The 22,483-nt window shown below is 44.8% G+C and overlaps 1 protein-coding gene across 3 annotated transcripts in view; it reads left to right on the forward strand.

The window, feature by feature from the left end:
* The window catches only part of LOC147023920 (zinc finger protein ZFPM2-like), a 162,754-nt gene that overhangs the window by 132,864 nt on the left and 7,407 nt on the right, over positions 1-22,483 (forward strand). For 2 of the 3 annotated variants that reach the window (XM_085889926.1, XM_085889924.1), the window contains 4 exons: positions 5,897-5,996; positions 13,586-13,804; positions 20,451-20,684; positions 22,010-22,165. In XM_085889926.1, coding sequence (XP_085746052.1) covers positions 5,897-5,996; positions 13,586-13,804; positions 20,451-20,684; positions 22,010-22,165 — 709 coding nt within the window. The remainder of the gene's footprint in view (positions 1-5,896; positions 5,997-13,585; positions 13,805-20,450; positions 20,685-22,009; positions 22,166-22,483) is intronic. The other variant, XM_085889925.1, reaches the window with a different exon arrangement.

The following is a 22,483-nucleotide window of genomic DNA, read 5'->3' on the forward strand; positions in this document are numbered from 1 at the left end:
AGTGACAGGAAAATTCCGTGGGGAAATTGTGTTTCCTTTTGTGCTGATAATGCCTCTGTCATGGTGGGCAAGCACAAAGGAGTCGCTGCTTATATCCACAAACAAAATCCAGAGTGCTACATCATGGGATGCCCTTGCCATATGATGCACAATACGGCCAAGAAGGCGGCCCAGGCCTTACCCATTGAATTAGATGACTTTCTCATCGATATTTACTACTACTTGGACAAAAGTAGTAAACGCGTCAAAGGAGTGAAAGCACTGCAAGAACTCTGTGATGCCCCGACACACAAGATTCTGAAGCATGCCGCAACAAGGTGGCTGTCCCTTGGTCAGTGCCTAGACAGGCTGATTGAACAGTGGGAGCCACTTCGCCTCTTCTTCAAAGAAGAAGTACGAAGAAAAATGCAACCAACTGTGGCCAAGACTCTAACAACGAGCAAGAAGGACGGCACTGTATCTACTGCCAGTACTGGCACTGCAGGATCAAGCACTAGTGGAGCAGCATTCACCACTACCACTGCAGTATCTGCTGCGAAGAAGACAGCAGGGACAGCACCAAAACCAATGCTGAGAGCAGGTAGCATCACCGGCCCTTCATCACGTTCATCTACAAAGCAGATCCCTTCAGAGTCGAGAAAGACTGTGATAGTCCCATCTACAGGCAAAGAAGGACCCAAGTTAAGTTCTGCTTTTGCCAAATCACTTGATAGAAGCTCAGCAAAACCTTCGAATCAGAGGTCTTCTTCCTTGGCTGCACCTACCTCAAGCTCTCTCCTCAAACGTAAAATTGGATCTGGTACTACGAGTCTGACCTCTTCTGCTGGCAGTAAACGCAAGTGTGATCGCCCTGCGGCTAAGTGTACTACGAGTTCTACAACTAAAAGCGCATCTTCCTCAAACACTGTGCAGGAATCTAGAGAAAAACGTGTCAACAGGATGTTCTTGTCTCCACAAACAAAACTCTATTGTTTCTTCCTTCGATATGCTAACAAGCTTTTTGAGAAGGGGAATCTTCTGCTCCAAAGAGACGAACCCTGTATTCATCTCCTGCACGGAGAATTGAATGGTATTCTGAAAGATATCTTCGTACGGTTTTTGAAACCATCGGTGTCATCGGTTGCTCTGGTAAATGTACCCTTCTCTGACAGAAATCATCAGAAGAATGATGAGGACCTCATGATTGGGAACGATGCCAAACTGTATATAAGGGAACAAAGGAGTCTCAAGAAATCCACCTTCACTCTGAGTGAGTCAGACATCCAAGGTTACTTCAGTGCAGTTCGCTCATATTATGTGAAAGCCTGCAATTACATCTTCAAAACCTGGCCGCTAGATGATGAATTAGCCAAGCATGCTCAGGTGCTGGATGTTAAGCTACACCAAGAAGTGGGGTTTGACTGTGTGGAGTTTTTCATCAAGAAATTCCCCTGTCTGTTCAGTGGCGGTGATAGTGACATAGACAGTCTTGAGAGTGAATTCGCTCACTACCAGGCAGACGCCTCCATAGCTACAATTGCTACTGAGACAGTGAGAGTGGATGAGCAGTGGCATCGGATTTCACAGCTCACAGATCCCTGCACTGGTGCCAAGAAGTATCCTAATTTGAGCAAAGTGATGAAGGGAATCTTGGTCATTCCTCATTCGAACGCATCATGTGAGTGGGCACTCAGTCTTGTACGGAAGAATCGTACTGAATTTCGTCCCAATTTGAGTGTCAAAACCCTGGAAGCTCTCTTAATTGAAAAACTAGCTCATAGCACCCCTTGCTACCAGAGAGAATACAGCAAAGACATAATCAGAAGGGCTAAAGGAGCCACACAGCTGTCACTCAGCAAAGCTGCCATGGAAAAAGCAAGCAGCAGTAGTACCAGCCAGTAAGGTAAGAAAAATATTGCTTCTTTTGTGCTTTTTGTTAATCTTTGATTGTCCCCTAACTTACTAATATTAACATACATGTAACATTAAAAAGTGCACAATTTTCCCCTTTTTTTGTTCAAAAAGTGGGAATTCTTAACATGTTAAATGCTCCAAAATAGGGCTCAGAGGGCACTAGAGAGCGTCTAGAACCCCAGAGCTTCCAGGGCCCTAAGGCGGGCCCTGGACCCCGCCGCAAGGGTCGAGCGCTCCGCGCACATTATTTGGTGTCGGTTGCAAATCCTCCCTAATTCTGATTTCCAAAAGTTGGCATCTCTGGTACTGTACCGCGCGCACATGCACGACACATTCGTGGTGCAGCCAAGACCAGCTCATGCTTGTTGAAGTCCTCGCCGGCCCCTTTTTTGTTTCGAGTTTGATTCTGGTATTTGGTGCCATAAGTAGACTTTCATTCTCTTGTATATACATTTGTGTGCTCCCTTCTTCCCTATTTGAGTCTGTTGAACACCAGATCTGTTCCGTTTATTTATCCTTTCTTGTCTTTCCTTATCCCCCATATTATTTTTAAATAAAACCTTTTTTTTTGGAATGTGTTTGGCCATTCCTTTGGGGAACATTAATTTGTAACAGAGAGTCCCACGATGAGAGCATGAATAGGCGCACAAATGCTTTTCTCTCGCAGCTTCGTTTGTAAAGATCATCTTACTATAATTCACCATCTGTCCGTCTGTCTGTTCCCAAGTACCGCAAAATCGGCTGAACCGATCGCAACCATTTTTTGGGTGTGTAATCCTAGGACCCCTTGGAGTAAAATAGGCATAAATATAATAACATGACACCCTTCATGGCACCTGTAGGGATCAGGTGCTTCTAGTTAGAGCAATTTGCAGGGGGGAGAGGGTGTCAAAGACCCTCTGGTTCAGAGTGTCTGCGTTAACTGGACCTATAACACAGGGTGTCATGACATGACACACACACACACCTATCTACTATATACTATATAATATATATCGTGCATCCTTTTTATCTGTCTGGCCTGAGTTCAAATCTTGACCCAGCTATAAACTGGATCAAGCTTTCCGTGATGTTTTCTGTCGTTGGGGTCGTTAAAGTAGTTGACATGTATATACATTTTATTACCTTGATCATGTGGTCATTTTCTTTCATGGTACAGCTTTTTCGATGGTCATATCCCACGGTGCCAGAGTGTAGTAAAAACTAAGTGCGGTGTATATTCCATCGTCCTTGTTAACTATTCTCCATAGCAAGGATGGTTACGCTTGGGGTTTTTTTGGAAGGATGCATTAACCCTCCTGACACACCTCGAGGTGTGGACATCTTGTGCCCTCCCAGGTCTATCGTCTATCTGTAACATTTCCCATTGGCTGTTGGAGCAAGTGGCTTTACAGATGTAATGCAAACAGCTGGTTAACTGGATCACACCGAAATGTGCACACCGACATAACGTAGTCCCTCATTTCCGATCCAATTAAAATCATTTTCCTATTAATTAATTTCTCTCTTCATGGCCTGAGATGAGTTATATGTGTGTGGACTCTTTGCGCAGCATTTTGTTTCCATTTTAAAAGCTCGCTGTGTTAAGTTTCCATGCGGAGCGTTGAAAGAACGCTTCATTTTCATTTGCTATCGGTGAGACGTACGGGGGAGCCGTATGGTGATGGAGAAACCACGAATGATTGCCAAGAATTCTCAGCTCACACATGAGCCCTCCTTCACCAGGCCGGTTTTTCTCACGCTGATAGTGGAATGCGAGGGCCCGGCACTTCAACGCAGGCTTCTCCCCCATTCTAGCTCTCTGAGCTTGTTGCTCACCTCTGCACATCTCATGATAGTGCCACAGTTGCTGATATTACACAGAACTCCGCTCCCTCCTTGTCCACTCAAAGTCATCAGATCGTTCATCGCTGTCCATCTTTAATCGACTGTTTGTGCTCTATCTCTCTCTCTCTCTCTCTCTCTCTCTCTCTCTCTCTCTCTCTCTCTCTCTCTCTCTCTCTCTCTCTCTCTCTCTCTCTCTCTCTCTCTCTCTCTCTCTCTCTCTCTCTCTCTCTCTCTCTCTCTCTCTCTCTCTCTCTCTCTCTCTCTCTCTCTCTCTCTCTCTCTCTCTCTCTCTCTCTACCTCTCTACCTCTCTACCTCTCTACCTCTCTACCTCTCTACCTCTCTACCTCTCTACCTCTCTACCTCTCTACCTCTCTACCTCTCTCTCTCACTTGTATGACTCGATAAGTCAACAATCTTGACGTTTTGCCTTTACCTTTAGTGACCAAATTTGCCTCCATTTTAATCAGTTTTTATTTTCTTTTTACTCAATAAATTTACACTCAATAAGACATATGTGATAGAGGTTTGAGAGTTGACAGACAATAGGTTAGTGAGAAACAGATAGACATGGGTTTATGAATGGGAAAGCTTAGCTCAGGTACTGAAGATTGGAGGTAGATATGGGTGGGACAGTGGAAGTGGTTGTTTGAGAAGGCACTGAAAGGCAAAAAGTCACCTTTTCCTCCACCATCCATCGGTGGTAGAGATGGTCGAGGAGCAGGCGTTGTGCCTTGGCCTGTCGATGAGTTTTATTTGCGAGATATTAACAACGATTTAAAGTTAATGGAGGAACTTGCACACACATGAGGCCTCTGTACATGACCATTCTGATATCACAGGCTGGACAAGGACGTGAAGAGACATCAGTGTGCACAAGGACGCAGGAAATAAGACGCAGGTGGAGGCCATTCAGCCCATTATGCCTTCGCCACATTAACACCACAACAACTTATCAACACAAGATCAAAATATGAAAAATGCAAATTGTTTTTTTTTGTGTTTTTTTTTTATTTATGATTTATTTATAGCTTTTCTAATTTTTTTTTTCTTTGCAGGGGAGCAGGCAAGGGCATAGATGGTAATGGGTAAAAAAAATAAAAATAACCCACAACATGAACCACACATCACCCATTGACGAGACCCCCTCCCCCCCACCACCAACAACACTCCGTACACATGCACGCAATCACCCATCAATACTCAAGCTTCCTAAAAGTCCTGCCAACATCCCCATACCCCTCTATCTCCATAACTTCCAGGTACCTAACTAATTCCAATTTAAACTTATCTACTGTTTCTGCTGCCACGACCTTTCCAGGGAGACCATTCCATGCATTAACTACTCTCTGAGTAAAAGTCCCCTACCTTACTACCATCTTAACTCTCCTCTTCTTTACTCCCAGGCTATGGTCCCTGGTCCTATCACTGTCCACTCTGCTGAATAATTCATCTTCACTTATTTTATCTTTACCTTTCATTTTCTTAAACATCTCCATCATATCTCCTCGTAACCGCCTCCTTTATAGCGTATAAAGCTCAGTCTCCTTCAGCCGCTCCTCGTAGCGAAATCTCTTTTTTTATATGAATTCCAGGGGCGCGAGAGGGACAATGTACAAATCAACACAGTTTATGAGCTTTGAACCTGAGATCCCAATGCCATAAGCCGCATGCTCAAATAGTAAGGCCAGAAAGACTGACCCAACCAGGTAGTGATAGAACTTCGGTCTGTAAGGTGCGGACGACATAGAAGAAACTAATCCATCATTCGTGTCCAAACAGCTCTGTTATTGATGTTCAAAGACTTCTGGAACATGAATATTTTCCTGCATAAGTCCAAGATGCCCACAAGATGTTGATATAGGTAAATTTGTGAATGAACCAGCATCACCCTGACCTCCTTCATCCAAAGGGTTAAAAGGTTGCCGCCCCTGGTATACTGGACTTCCTTTTACTGGTATTACTGTTCACCGGTACTTGTTATCTACTTCATCCGTCTGATTTGTTTGTCAATTTGAAAGGTCATTCGCGGTGACTGATATCACCTTGAAGTGTTCCACGAATCTCACCTCGCACTATCAGACGTATAAGTAGATGTCCGGTTAAAGAGAGGTCAAATGTCATGTTTATCATGGAAGCCTTGTTTGTACAACTAGTCTGCCTGTGTCCGTTGCCAGGTTTCGCTTATGGATGTCCTTCCAGCCGCGGCCATTTGGCTCAGGAGTCTCGAGTTGGTGGAGAACGAAGAGCAAAGTAACTGCCTGGTCTTTGGAAAAGGTGAGATATTCTCGGTCTTGCATCACAACCACAAACACCTAATACAGCGAGTCTTCAACTTTCCACCAGTAAACGTCCTAGCGGCTGTGAACATGCTACGAGTGCACGAATTGGAATGTGTGGATCCAAAAATAGAAAAAGCCTTCTCAGCTTATCTCCTGCAGATAATTGTCTTGCATGATATAAAATGATTTTCTCAAAGGGGAAAGGGTTTTTTTTTTTTTAAACTTATCGTTTTGAAAGTACAAGGATTTTTCTTTTTTTTTATATCAAACCGGTGAATCCCTATTCTGCACTCCATATGAACCGTTGATGGCTGCACAGGATCACCTTTAAAGTTTATTGTTTAAAGGAAAGTTTCTGACGACCTTTTCATCTCTGGGTTTGTGATGCGTCTGTGTGTTTTTGTCCACCGTTACCCTTTTAGTCCCTTCCGTCAGCCTGTGAACCTTGCTGCCCTCTGTTGTTTTGCTCCTGCAGGACCTACACTTCTGGACACAAACCTTCTTCTTTTTATTCATGGTCTCGGCTCATGGAAGAGTGATGTGACGGAGGATAAAACGAGAATGTACTCGTATTGACAGTGGGGCCACAGATAGACCCAACAAGCTAAGGAGTGAACAAAGAGGGAAGGGGGACAGAGGGGAGGAAACACAGTAGGAGGGTTAGGTTAGGTTAGGTTAGGTTAGGATAATGGAGGTAGCCAAGATTGCAGGTAGGGATAGAGGATGACCTGAGATGGTGGTGCACCACCTGCGTTAAGCCCTGGCGGGGAACAGTGTGATCGAACAACTTCAGCAAGGCAGTTCCACAAAAGCGGGCGGGGCTGGGGTAGATGAAGAACCAAGTAAGAAACAAAAAGGTGAGTAAATAAACAGCAAATGCAAATCATCGCCTTATTGCTCTTCACCGCAGCATTGGAAGCCGAACCTCCAGTTAGCCCCTCATAAACTATCCAGTTACTCCCCCATCTGGCAAAGTGCAAAACAACCACCATTTGACTCCTTGGTGAACAACAGTCTGACGTCAAATAAACGTCAATGAACTTCACAGACTTCTTGCATTCCAGGAGAGCTTCTCGTGTAAATGGTGGAAGCAAACGTGGAACAAGTTCGGCCGTGATCACAACAAATATGATACATGATCACTCCATTGTTCAACTATCATATTGTTCCCTTATATTGTCTTACTTGCAAATACCACCCGACGCTTCGCTCATGGGAATACTGAGAGAGGGGGGGGGGAAGAGGAGGGAGAGGGGTGGGGGAGAGAAGATGGATGGGGAGAAAGGAGGGAGGGGAAGAGAGGAGGAGTGGGGGAGGGAAGGCAGTGAGAGGAAGGGAAGGCAGATGTGCAGTGGAGCGTTAATTATGATTCATACCGTCTCATCAAAATGCTTCTGCGTAGAGTAACAGTGAATATGGAAACAAAATAATGTCTGAAATCCATTTTCTACTTGTCATACTATAAATACCACCCAGAGACAAACACCACCCGGACACTTCTGGAGCCAAGCTCTCTGGACACAAACGCTGCTCGGACATGCCTGGAGACGAACTCCTGTCTGGTCATGTCCGGAAACAAACACTGCCCGGACGCGTCCAAAGCCAAGCCATCTGGAGACGGACACCGCCCAGACACGTCCAGAGACAAAGTCCCGTCCGGACATAAAATTCTCCCGGACGCATCCGGAGCCAGGCTGTCCGGAAACAAACACTGCTCGGACAGGTCTGGAGACAAACTCCCGTCTGGACAAAAACACCGCCCAGACACGTTTGGAGACAAACATCGCCCGGACGCATCCGGAGCCAAACTCTCCAGAAACAAACTCCCGTTAGGACATAAACACTGCGGGAAACGCATCCGGAGACAAACTCCTATCCGGACACGTCCGGAGATAAATACTATTTGGACACGTCTGGAGACAAACGCCACCTGGATATGTCCAGAGAGAGAGAGAGAGAGAGAGAGAGAGAGAGAGAGAGAGAGAGAGAGAGAGAGAGAGAGAGAGAGAGAGAGAGAGAGAGAGAGAGAGAGAGAGAGAGAGGTGAGAGAGAGAGAGGTGAGAGAGAGAGAGGTGAGAGAGAGAGAGGTGAGAGAGAGAAGTGAGAGAGAGAAGTGAGAGAGAGAAGTGAGAGAGAGAGAAAGAAAGAGAATGTTATGCTTTTTACACACACACACACACACACACACACACACACACACACACACACACACACACACACACACACACACACACACACACACATACACACACACACACTTGGCCAACATTGACAATTTTTTGGGAATTGGCAGGTTGAAGTAAGTGTGATTACCAACTACAGTACGTACTGTATCCAATCAAAACTCCTTGAGTAGCTTTCACCGAAAAACAACGTTGCATTCATAATGGTCGTTTCAGAGATACAGGTATGTTGGCAAACATTAACCTTTATAAACAGCTGCATGTGACGGATGGAAAATAAAATTTGGCTCTGAAATTTGAACCACTCACTCTGGATGACTGAGCACGAACAAATCGCTCAAGATGACAGAGCATGAACCACTCGCTCAGGATGACGGAGCAAGAACCACTCGCTCAGGGTGACTGAGCATGAACCATCACTCAGGGTGATGGAGCACGAACCACTCGCTCAGGGTGATGGAGCACGAACCACTCGCTCAGGGTGATGGAGCATGAACGATTCGCTCAGGGTGACGGAGCACGAACCATTCGCTCAGGGTGACGGAGCACCAACCACTCACTCAGGGTGATGGAGCAAGAACCACTCGCTCAGGGTGATGGAGCAAGAACCACTCGCTCAGGGTGATGGAGCACGAACCACTCGCTCAGGGTGATGGAGCACGAACCACTCGCTCAGGGTGACAGAGCACGAACCACTCGCTAAGGGTGATGGAGCACGAACCACTCGCTCAGGGTGACAGAGCAAGAACCACTCGCTCAGGATGACTGAGCATGAACCATCGCTCAGGGTGATGGAGCACGAACCACTCGCTCAGGGTGACGGAGCAAGAACCACTCGCTCAGGGTGACGGAGCACAAACCACTCGCTCAGGTGATGGAGCATGAACTACTCGCTCTGAATGACGTGACGTGGCAAAAGTGTCCACAGTGAGTGAACGATTCACTCACAATGATGTAATGCAGTGCCGCTATTGACTATAGGTCGCTCGGCAAGTGGCTTAAGCACTCAAGCAAGCACTATAATTAAATGGTTGAGAAGGAACAGCTGGCCATGCTGTGGCTGCACACCATATAGGATGCCTCTAACTTTAAAGCTGGTCTTCACTGCTTTCAGCAGTTAAAGAAATGAAATGAATTCATTCAAATTATGATTTTATCCACAAATCATGAATTAATCACCTGTGACACAAACATTGCAGATAATCCGCCATGTTGCCTGCTCGTCTGTGCACGTGTCACGTGGTACATCAGTTCACCGTCTGCGCAAACGTTATAGCTTCATTTTAAAACATCCGTTTTTCACCAGATTTGCTTTGATTCCCTGCAGAGCACCTCGCGAAGCCTCCGCAAATATACACACGGAATTGGTAGACGCTGTGGATAAACAGTCCCACTGGGAGACAGGGGGAGAGGTCAAGCAGTGAATGCATTAAGTCATATAACTCGATGAAGCTGGTTAATTTTGGCACATTCTTAAATATTTTGTTCACTCAATATAATTCTGCAAACAATATAAAAAGATAAGATTAATGCTTTTGAAATTACACATTTTCTTGTGCGTATATGAAGAAGGAGGGAACATAGCTTAGTGGGTAAATAGGTACATCAGCTTAGTTGTAACACTCGTTATTTCGTTAAATTATCAGATTTCACTCCAGATTTTGACACTTGGTTAATCTGGATGCAATCCGATCCTCAATACCAAAATAATATTTAGATGATATACTTTAACTAGACCGTGAGAGTAGATCATAGAAAATAGCATCATAGAATGGATGAAATCACTCCAAGCTCCTAATTTGAAAACTATAGCACTTACCAAAGCGATGTGAACGGTGATCCGTAGCTATTATGAACAAGCCTTTGATAATATATAATAGGTTAGGAAAGCGAGAAAAATCTTTATCATTAAGAAATCGTTGCGACCTCATTCAAGTCAGGGCAAGGTTGAGCAGGCCAAAAAACATGGTGGCTTCAGACCCCAGCGAAGTTACCGAGGAGACACCTTATGACCCTAAAGAGCGAGGTGGCCGAGGATAGTGAAGGATATAATTAAATCAGGCCATTAATTATCTTCAAAAGGGGTGTTTTAATTAACCCAAACACCCATTTTTCACTCTTGCACTTCCTTGGAGTTCCCTAAGTATGCATGCAAAGTTTCAGGCTGATAGATTTCATGGTTTTGGGGTTATGGAGGAGACACACTGACACACACACACACACACACACACACACACTCACACTCTGACATTTATTAGTGTAGATATCATGCATGCTGTATTCATTCTTTCACAAAAAAAAAGTTTTTATCAAACTGTGATTGTCATCTCAAAAGCAAAACGTTATATCCGACTCCGAAACCACACCTCGTAAGCTCGCCATAGTTGCATGTACATAAATGTCTTTATTGCAATCAAGGTCACACCGAACCTTTTAAGCTCTTGCTTCAGATTACCAGCGGGATGAAACCACATCCGAATTCAAATGACCCATCTCAATTTGGGAGCGTCCATACTCAAGAAGGGATATTCATCTGGGGTTGTCAGGTTTGCTGCATTTAATTGTGGACTTAAAGTTTAATTGCATCTTCAACTAGGTTTTTTTTTTTAGGACCTTCTCCGATCTCTCTTCCATAAAGAGGTAAGGCTCGTGAGGAAGAGCCGAATAGTGGACGAACCGACGATGCGCAATGGAGCAACGAGCGTAGACAAACAATATGGAAGCGAATAGATGACTTGCAGATAGAAGATTCCGGGTTAGTGGGAATGGAAGAGTGATTCAGGTATGGGAGGCAGCATGAGATGGCAATGCGTGTTGAGTTCCTGAGATGGGTATTCCGGGTATTCCGACTTTGACCTATCAGCTAGGTGTATCCATCAATCTGCAGGTGTAAGATTTTCAATTGGAAAGGAATTGTTTCTTCAATAAGCGAAAGCATAAGTAACGAGTAAAATTTCAGGAATGTCCAATTCAAACGTATAGTATAGTTCACAAAGAAATTTAAATAAAATCTGCCGAGGTGTGACCAATGGCAGTTGGTCAAAGCAGAGTCCTGCACACGCTGCATGAGGTCCACGCCATGTTTTTGGTCTCGTTGTGGGAGACTCCACAATGAACGCGTTAGTCGTGAGTAGGCCCAGGGCTTGGTGGGAAGTGGGTGATGCTGGATGTAGGATAAAAGGAAATGGTGGCGTATCCAAGTGGCATTATCGATCACCAGGCAGATTGTAGAATGATTTGCTCAATTAATGGAGAATGCTAATGGCACCAGACCTCGGTGATGTCGTGCTGGTGCTTTGTTCGCCGTCTGGCACAGATGGACCACAATACCTGGGATGTTTTTTAAAAAAAATTTTCTGGCAGACTAAACCTTTTTACCAAGTGACGTGTCTGGCAAAAGTGAAACAAAAAACTGGCTACCTGAAAGTAAAACTTGTAATTATGTCTCACCTTCTGTGGGTGGGGAGATGTGTTGTCTCTCCTGCGTTTATCATTCTTTCTTTTTATTTCTTTCTTTCTTTCTGGTTTTTTTTTTCGGGATAATTGTAATCGCACACCATTCTTTCATTTCCAAGCCAATCCTCTTCAAATTTAGCCTTGTGCTACCTTGATCCAACACACTCAGACCCCAAATTTGCCATGAAGGTACTTCACTCCAATACACTAAAAAAAACCTTTTTAAATTTTACCATCTAGGCCCCCCCACCCCCAATTCCGATTGGAAAGTGTCAAATGTGAAACGTGATACATTACACACATCGTTCCATTCCTGTTCTGAATTGGTCACTGAATTCATGTTTCTGGCTTGCCATGCCTCCGTATTTCAACCGTTCGAGACAAAAATTGGTAGAATGATGCGTTTCCCATGACCCAACGCACTAAAGCAAGAAGACATTGGTCCGGTGTCTTTGTTTTGATTTTATATGGATCGAAGTGGATGGAAAGGGGAGGAGACGTGTTCCTTTTTTTGCCATCGAATGTCATGGTTTTTTTTTGAAATGCTTGCGAAAACAACAAACACTTGGCCAACCCAAAAACTCTTCTCCGTCATTGTAACACAGCAAAGTTCCTGTTATTATTACTGTATAACAATATTATAATATTTTACCGCACAATGGAGAGCACTTTGCACAATCACACATCTAGTGCAAAATGGAAACTCATTGCCTTGAGCAGACAAGCAAATCGAATGAAGTATTAATCGTCATACAAATCGGCCAAGAAGGCACGGGGCACGACCTGAGCAATGGGTGCCTGTTTGCACAGACAGGTCTCTGCGGCCTTGTGGAACGAGGTGTGTTTATTCTGTGCGGGTGTGGTGCACCAGCCATTTCCGTACTACGTGAGAAACGGAAACCTGCTTTAATTAAATCACGGGTAGCACCTTGCTCACCCAACTGTGGAGCTTGCTTACAGGCACATTTATCACATGACGATATAATGGTTCACTTGTCAGCACCTAGCTCACACAGGTACGCCGTTTGCTTATAGACATCTTGCTGATACAGGTAAAAAAAAAAAGTTTTCTTTTAAGACACCTTGTTCACACCAGCATGGCTTACTTAGGGAGCATCGATTTAATGCATATACATACATGACAGAATTATCGATCCGAACTCCAACCTCCTGCTCTTTCTGCGATTGTTTTTTTCCTCCTCCCAGTCCCCTCCCTTGTGGTCCCTCAACCTCCTTTCTGTTTCCCCCACTCATTCCACACCCTCACTGCTTTCTCACACGGTATCTTTCAAAAAGAGAAGTGTATTATGTGCTGGTACCCTGGCCAGATTGTAATAATCTATGGGGAGGTTGGGGGGGCATGGCAGCACTGTATCAGCTGCTTAACTGCACCCCGAGACACCTAGACATGTTGAACCAGCAGCGGGGTGTTGTATACACATGATGAGGATAAAGTTGTGACGTGTTATCGTTCTGACCATGCTTTAATGCTGCTAGTTTTCACAGTTCTACAGGCAACAACTGTGAATTATGGTTGTTTTACCATCAGTAGTCTGCCACAAATGAGAAATGCATCACCATCAGCCACAGCAATGCAAATTGCAATGTCTACCGCCTGTTGCAGCAGTTCCACACGTGGGAGGTTTCACTGCACATACATTATGTTCTGTAGATTTAAACTTCTGTGACTTTGAACTGTTCCCAATAAAAACAACTTGAAAAGAGAGAAATTTTGCATCTCACACAGGGTTCAACACAACCGCGTCCATCACACGAAGAACGCTTGGGGAAGGAACGGTCTTGTTCCAGAGTAAAACACAGATCAATTGGTTGACAGTTTAAATTTCCTGATTTAATGCATTCTACATGTTTGAATTATATACCACACTTCAGAAGAAAGCTCAGATGTGATATTTCAACATGTTTATCTCCCCAATCCATTCAGTGGACCGCCTCTGGTGCTCTGTGATCCGCACGATCGCCCCGGGAGACAGCCTGCTGGCCTACGTCTGCCGGCGAGGCTCACTGAGCCCCAAACATGCCGGCAAACATGCTGCTTCCTTTGGTGTTCCCATCATCCAACAGGATTGCAATGCAACCCCAGTCGTGTTACTTCCTCAGCAAGCTTGCCTGGCTTCGGTCTTACCAACAGCCATCATCAACAGTAAGGACTGTGCAGATGATCTCAACTTGCGTCGCCCATTTTCATCACAACTCATCCCAAAATGTTTAAGGATAATACTCTTCTGCTGATTGCACTCAACAAAAATGGTGTCCTCAAAGACAATGGTGAAACTAGAGTGTTGCAATCGGAGATCGCTGATGGCTCCCAGCACAGCTAACTGGTAATATTAGCCAATTGGTAGCACTTGAAATTTTGCCTCATAATTGAAAAAACATTAAATAATTGGAAAAATTAAGCGATTATAAAAATTGGAGAAGGAAAAATAAAATTGATAAAATAATTAACGAGATGATATTCGAAGAATACTGACCCTGTGCAGTCGTGAGAAGGACTTGGTGCAAGCCAACTGTTGTTTTTTTTTTAGGGTTTTTTTTTTCTTTGATCCAATATAGTGCCATACCAGTTACCATGATGTCACTTTTATCAAACCGTATTTCCCTGTGCCTGTACCACTTGACATGTGACGTCATAATTATTGTTGAAAAATTCTCCAGGAGGTGGCACTCCGATGGTGGAAATTGTGTTCATTGGACCAACAGTTGCAGATTTAAAAAAAAAAAAAAATCATATTGACCGGATCAAGTGGAGCACTTGTCGAATTATGACGTCATAATGAAGGCACCGATGACATCATCATTAACGTATCTTATTCCCCATGGGGAGTACTTGACAATGAGCCATGTGTAACTTTTTACCATTAAGCGGTTTTTGAGATTGAGGTGCAAAGTTTTTCGGTTTTTCCAAGATGGCGCCTGTACCACGTGGCCTATGACATCATAATGAGGACTAAAAAATTATACAGGAGGCGCACCTCTTTGGAAAATTTATTGTCAATCAGACTAAAGATTGCTGAGAAAATGAATGTTTTAAAATGCAGACACGTATGTACGCACATACGTACGGCACATGTACGCAACCGATCGCTGAATCCTGTTTTTCCCTTTGCGAGCGCAGAGTAATTACATAACTGAAAGATTAAACAATTGAAAATTAGTGAAAATCTATTCCCAATTGTATTGTATTGTCCTCCTTGTGATGATATCTCAATACAACTTTTAAAAGCGAATTTCACTGAGTGGCAAGGGTTCAAAAGCAAAGTGGTGATTTTGAAAAAAAATAATTTATTACAGGGTTACTGAGAACTGAGAACGATTAATACAGAATACTACCATCTGTAGCAGCAAGTAATGAAACTAAGAATGTAAATGAAGCTTGTGATGAAGGTGCCACGAGGTAAAGAACTGACTGGCAATCCATGCAGAATGGTCGTTGAGTGTCAGAGGTTCACTACATGTCCGTCACACTGGACCTTCCAAATAACTGTAGCTCATGTGCTTGGGAAGTGGAACACAGCAGATTGTTTCAATGTTGAAACTAGGACAGGCAGACCAAAAGTCTTGACAAAACTGGCCAGAAGAACCTTAAAGCATATAACAGTACAATATTACACCTGGATATATACCAATAGAGGTCAAAATGGGAGTCGAAGCCGTGCTTTTAGCCAAAGGTGGACCAACATCCTATTAGAAAACTAGAAGGGCGCTTAGTCGAGTGCATATTGCATAACTCCGCCATATAATGCCTGATCCACGAGAATATATCGGGCACAATACATTGTTGAAATATCATGCTATATCGTTTTTGGCCCTATCTCTCAATGGTGAAGAATTATTTTAAAATTCTAGTAGTTGGATCCGGATCCGGATCACCAAAATCTAATCAGTTCATCACTGTCACTGTGGACAGGTGATTCTCGTCCCGCTTACTGGAGAATTCGCGCATTGCGTTCATCCAAGCCCATCCCTCGGAGCACTGCAGTTAGAGCAGAGAGTGGTAGGCTCTTGACAGAGGAGTCTGAAGTGAAGGCCCGCTGGGCCGGTTACTTTGAGCGGTTGTACCAGGCTGATCCCCCAGCTGTCGAGTTGGACGTCAAGGGTGTTACAATCCCTGTTGCCGACCCTCAAATCAACTGTGGTCCACCTTCGCTTGTGGAAACACGGGCTGCGGTGAACCAGTTGAAACAGAGCAAAGCTCCAGGGATCTGTGGCATCCATGCCGAACTTCTCAAGGCTGGTGGAAGTGCTGCACTCGTGTCGTTGCATGCAGTTTTGTGCTCTGCCTGGAACACAGGCATCATCCCAACTGACTGGAAGAGGGGCCTTGTTGTCCCTCTCTGGAAAGGGAAGGGTGATCGCCAAGACTGCAACAATTACCGAGGGGTGACGCTGCTCTCAGTGCCGGGCAAGGTCTTTGCTCGGATAATTCTTGAGAGGGTTCACCATCATCTGCTTGAGCACCAGCGTCCGGAGCAGTCAGGCTTTACACCAAAGAGGTCAACGATTGAACGTATCCTTGCCCTTCGTGTCCTCACCGAACGCAGACGAGAGTTTCGGCAGGGGCTGCTTGCAGCCTATGTTGATCTCTGTAAAGCGTTCGATTCAGTGAATCGGGATGTCCTCTGGAGGATTCTTGGTCTTCGTGGGGTGCCACCAAAACTGATCGATCTGATGTCTGAACTCTACTCTGGTACTGAGAGTGCTGTGAAGTGTGGTGGTACCATCTCTGACTTATTTCCAGTTGTTACTGGAGTTCATCAGGGATGTGTACTTGCCCCCACACTTTTCAGCACTTGTATGGACTGGATTTTAGGGAGGATGTCGGAGAGATCAAGTTGCGGTGCATCGTTTGGGAATGTCAAGATCTCGGACCTTGATTTTGCAGATGATGCAGTCATCTTTGCGGAGACTTTAGACATCCTCTTGGGGGCCCTCGAGGTGCTGAATGAGGAGTCGGAGCCGCTGGGATTACGGGTTTCTTGGGTCAAAACTAAGATCCAGGCTTTTGGTGACATCTTGGATGCTGCTGTCCTGTCTGTGTCTGTTTGTGGTGAAGATGTTGAGGTCGTGGAGAGATTCACTTACCTTGGCAGTGATATTCATGTCTCTGCTGGCTGCGAGTCAGAGGTCAAGAGACGTCTGGGTCGGGCCTGGGGAGTCATGGATTCACTGGATCATGGGGTGTGGCGCTGCCGGTACCTGTGCGGGAGGACGAAAGTCCGAGTCTTCAGGTCCTTGGTACTTCCAGTCTTGCTCTATGGATGCGAGACTTGGACTCTGACCAAGGATCTGAGACGGAGACTTAATTCCTTTGGTACCAGGTCTCTTTGGAGAATCCTTGGCTATCGCTGGTCGGATTTTGTGTCCAACGAGCGGTTGCTGAGAGAGCCACAAATGAGATTTGTTACCTGCATAGTCCGTGAGCGTCAGTTGCGGCTGTATGGACATGTGGCTCGTTTTCCTGACGCTGATCCTGCTCACCAGATTCTCTCAGCGAGGGAGTCTCATGAGTGGAGGAGGCCAGTGGGCCGACCACATCCCTCGTGGTTGCAGCAGGTTGACCATCATCTCAAGGAGATGAGGATGGGCCTGGCATCTGCCTGGGGGGTGGCCAGACGGAGGCCCCTGGAGTACCGGCGGAAAGTGGACGCAGCGACGCGCTGTTCTGTCACATGCTCCCATACCTGACCTGACCTGTCACACACCGAACCTGTCCACAAAATTTCATCTGGATCCGTCCACAACTTTTTGAGATATCTTGCACACAATCAAGCAAACAGACAAACAAACAAACAAACAAGAAGAAGACGTTGTGCAGAGCACGACACCTGCAAAATCCGTGAAACAAATTTGACCTCAAAAATAATTGTTGCTTGAATCCAATGACCAAATATGCAACTTCTCTTCAAATTTCAAGTGAATCAGATGAAAATTTGACAATTTTAGAAATTCGCCCTATGTTGACCTTTTGGTCGATGTTGACCTCAAAAATAATTGGCGAGTTAAATTCAGTGAATGGAAATATAAATCCTCTACAAATTTCAAGTGAATCGGATGAAAATTTTAGAAACTCGCCCTATGTTGACCTTTTGGTCGATGTTGACCTCAAAAATAATTGGCGAGTTAAATTCAGTGAATGGAAATATAAATCCTCTACAAATTTCAAGTCAATTGAATGAAAATTGTGGATTTTAGAACTACCACCTAGGTTGTTGACCTTTGCCCTATTTTGACCTATTGACCCCAAAAACAACAGGCTTCTTCCTTATGACAAACTCTACCATGTGGTGGAGTTTCGTGAAGATTGGTTTAGAATCGTGACCTGTAGACGATAAACAGACAGACAGACAGAAAGGGGTGAAAACATCAACTCCTTCCACCTTCGGTGGCGGAGCTAATGAATACATTGTTGTGAATCAGTGACCCTGAAGATTTACATACTCTGCCGTAATAGTCATATAGTGTGTGTAGTTGTATCACAGCTTGGCACCTTGCGAGATATTGTAGAATATTCAAGTTTAGTTACAATAACGAGCTCCAATTTGTGGTGTCAAACCTGATAGAAGTTCAACATTTTCTTCTTCATACGTACGCAGCACCTGACTTTTGTTATTAATTTTATTCCTTTATTAGTATTTTTACATTGATCTCAGGTTCTTGCAGGAGCAGCTTATGTGCACATCACATACAGGACAAAGGTGTGGAGATATACTGGGTTCCCAGAATCATGAGCCAGGAGTTCAGATGAGATCATTAGATTGTCATTTTGGGGGGCGTAGCTATAGGACTAATTTGGTGCTTCCTCCTAACTCCCTCCCCACCTCTCCAATCCTAGAAAAGAACAGGAATTTAGAATCTGATCCTCATAGCAGTGCACAATGTCACCAGCAAATAACAGCAGATGGGACACTCGACGTAACATCCTTCTGAAGGACGGCACACTCTTATTGAACGCCCTCTCCATGAAACATCGGTATGTCAGTTTACAGTCGGGTCAGGAATCAAGCGCAGATCAGAGAGCTTAAAAACAAGTGTGCTTCCTCTGAGCTTTCTTTCCAGCCAAAGTTTATCATAAAATTAAACGACATATCTGTGATCACAAAACCATCGCCAAGGGTAAGCCTCTCCCAACTTGGGGAGGGTTACCCTTGGCAGTCCCCCGCGACTTACCCTTGGCCCGCGATCCATTGATGGCTATATATTTTTCAGACCACCATATGACCTTGACCTTCAATCTTTCGGGATAGAGTGTAAATTAAGAAAATGTGTACCCATCTGCAATCTATCCATAAAACTCAACATCATGAAAATCGGAGGAAAATTATTCAAGTTATGATCAAAAATGTGTTTTTTGTTAATTAGGTCACAATCCCCCCAAAAATTAGGTCAAGGACACATCAAATATCAGGTGCACAACTTCAGCGCAGTACACGATTATGATGCAAAAATATCTTGGAAACCAAGCGGTCTTTGAGATTTCCGCTTTGGCAAAATTGAGCGATGACAAAAAAACGTGTTTTGTTTTTTTTCAGACTGCCATTTGACCTTTACCTTTAACGTGGAGGGGTATGATGTAAATCAAACTTAGCTGCATCTTCCTCTAAGCTATCTAGAGAGGGCAATTTCGTTCTGATCGGACAGACTTTAGTCGAGTTGTGATGAAAAATGTTAAAATTACTTTAATTGGGTCATGACCTTAACATTAGGTCAAGGCCAAACAAAATTAGGTCAACCATGCATACTTTCTATTCTCATTGTTGATGCGAATTTTTATTCTGAAAGTCACAGCCGGCTCAGAGATACAGGTCGGAAATTGAAACAGTTCGGAAATTTGGAGTGTTGAGAGTGCACGAATAGAAGGGAAAACATTCTAAATGGTGGTTTAGCACTCCTAGGGGTCTGAGAGATTGCAGTACTATTAAAAAATTGGGGGCACTAATTCTAGAAACAAACACTACAACAGCAATCCATCCATCCATCCATTGGGACCATACTCTGTGCAGAGTGTTGGTGCTGCCGAAGCAGTCTCCTTGACTATTGGACACAATCCTGGACAGGTCACTCTCCAACAGAGTATACCAGCATGCTGGCACTCATTTTTCTGACCTCGGAAGGGTGGCAGGTAGAGTCAACCCCACCTGGTATTAATTCAACAGCCGAGTGGGATTTGAACTCAGGATCCAAGGATCCCGAGCCCACCACCCTAGTAGGAGGCAACCACGTACTACTAACATTTCTTGGGTGATCAGGATAGACTGTTTTTTGCTGATGCAAGCACAGATGAAAGACCGTGTGAGGGTGCACTCAAAGGTGTTAAAAACAGTTTACCTGTGAACAACTCGCACAGGTTACCAGCTGTGTAGTGTAAAGCAAGTCAGACTTACTTGACTCACCCATATTAAACATGGCCGAATGTGCTTGGTATGTAAATATGGGACAAGAGCGAAGAGCATGACAGAGATGGAATACTTTGGAGCTAGTTTTAAAGCACAATGGGATATCTCCCCCACTCCCACCTCTTCCCCCATGACATTAACAATGTTGGGTGGTTTCTGAGTCTCTCACTTTGTTGGTCCAGAACCACAATGGATGCATCTTTATTGTTGCATTCAATGCCTGCCATGTGGTCTCACCCATGAAGGCAGCTGTGGCCATTCGCTCTCACCAATATTCTCACCACAACGATTTTGCAACTGCGAGTATAAAGATAATGATCAATTTTTTATTGCTGTCGTCATCGTTGTGGGTATTTCACACTCGAAGACCTTTTCTTGCTGTGTTCCCGACAGAGGATCTGTTTCCTTGCAAAGCCTGTGGCATCTGGTACCGCAACAAGCGGAACCTTCAGGCTCATCTCGCGTACTACTGTGCGGGACGCCTCATCTCCGGCTCGTCCCAAGGATCGGAAAGCGAGTTGGACACCCACGTTTTGCCTCAAAATCTTGTGCCATCTATACCCCCCACTGGCATAGCAGTAAAGGGAACAGTGAGACCCACAAGTCAGCCAAGTGAGGACAAGCCTGGTAAGCTATCATGCAGGTTGAACACAAGTTGTTGCTTTTGATTGTCCCTGATGTAGGCTTGCATTTGTCACCCTTCGGTTCATTACTTCATTCATTAAGTGTGACGGGGTGGCACAGGTGTAGAGCATTTACATTTAAGCTGTCCGGCCTGGTTTCAGTCCCCAACCCAGCAAGCACATTGCATCACAAAGTGCACCGTCCCTGGATGGACGGTAAGCTGGGTGTCCCATCTGGTAGCATTAGTTGGTGGATATTAAAGATCTCACGGTGTCTTTTGTATTTTGTGAAGAGTATGCGAGTCACCGGCACCCTGAACAGTTTTACCAATTCCTGCCCTGACCTATAGGGGTCACTTTTGATGAAATTGGTGAGTTATCACCAGGACCCCAAACAAATTCCAAATTCCTGTCCTTACCTACAAGAAGCACTGCATGACAGGTTTACTGTCGTTGCTCCCCTTAGAAATGATGCAACTGTTACAAGTCATCCCCATCCAAACACCTCTCTTACTTTTGGTCCCTACTGCACTCCATAGTGAGCAGGTGCAATCACTTATTGGTTCCATCCATCCATTGGAACCGTACTATGTGCAGAGCGTTGGTGCTGCTTAAGCAGTCTCCTTGGCTGTTGGGCACAATCCTGGGCGGGTCGCCACTCCAACACAGGATACCAGCAAGGTGGTACTCATTTTGCCGACCTCGGAAGGATGACAGGCACAGTCAGTCAACCCCATCTGGTATTAATTCAACAGCCGAGTGTGATTTGAACTCAGGATCCTCGGATCCCAAGCCCACCACCCTAAAGAAACAAAATGAATACTAACATTCATCATGATGCCCTATGCAGAGCGGTGGTGGTGCCGAAGCAGTTACTCAGCTGCAATCAACCGGGTCGCCCCTCCAACTCAGAAAGTCAGGGCAGGAATTTCTAATTTGTTCATGGTGTCAGCGATAACTCACCTGCTCTGCGAAGAACACCGTGGGATCTTTATCGCCCACCAAAAAAATGCTGGCGGACGGAACACCCAATTTAACGTCCGTCCGAGGAACGGCACACACTCTCACATTGATGAATCACCCTGCCTGTGAAACACCGGAATGACGGTTTATAGCTGGGTCGGGATTCAAACCCATATCCTTCCTAGACAGCTAAGAGATGAGTGTGTGTACCTCGAGAGTCTAGACTCTAGAGCTAGACCTGCCAGGCCAAACGAGCATGAGCAAATATTTAACTTACAGTCGAGAACCTTGATTTATTTCTTTTTCATCATATTTTTTTCTTCCTAAAAATTTACTTTTTGTAAGATTAGTTGCTGTGTTCGAAAGCAGATCAAGCCAGCGGAAGTGAAGCATGGGACACGACCACTAAAGGGCACGAATCCACCACTTGCAATGGTCCTTGGCCTTCAGAATTTGCAGAATCAAACAAGAAGACTGCAGCCTCGCTCAAGCAGCCGGATGTTGTTCCAAGCAGCAAGAAAAGTGAGTGTCTGTGTTTGATCAGTCTGTGGTCTGAATACGACGGCACCATGCGACGCAACCATAAACGCTTGGCTTTCAAACGTTGGTTTTTGTTCAGGGTAAAGTGGTAGTTGTTTGCATGTTTGGTAAACAACTGGAAGCATCTGGTGTAGGACATATAACGACAGTATACTCATACCCCAGACCTACACTGACTACCCATCATCCACATCCCCTCCCAAATTCTGGACTCCAACCAGTCAACCACAAGAGAATAAAACAAGAAGAAAATGGTTGTTTTGTCCACCCTGTGTCGGAGTGGCAACCCGTCCAGGATTG

The sequence above is a fragment of the Eptatretus burgeri genome, chromosome 7 (assembly GCF_056783735.1).
Source record: "Eptatretus burgeri isolate ZD-2024b chromosome 7, Ebu_testis_v1, whole genome shotgun sequence".
Lineage (NCBI taxonomy): Eukaryota > Metazoa > Chordata > Myxini > Myxiniformes > Myxinidae > Eptatretus > Eptatretus burgeri.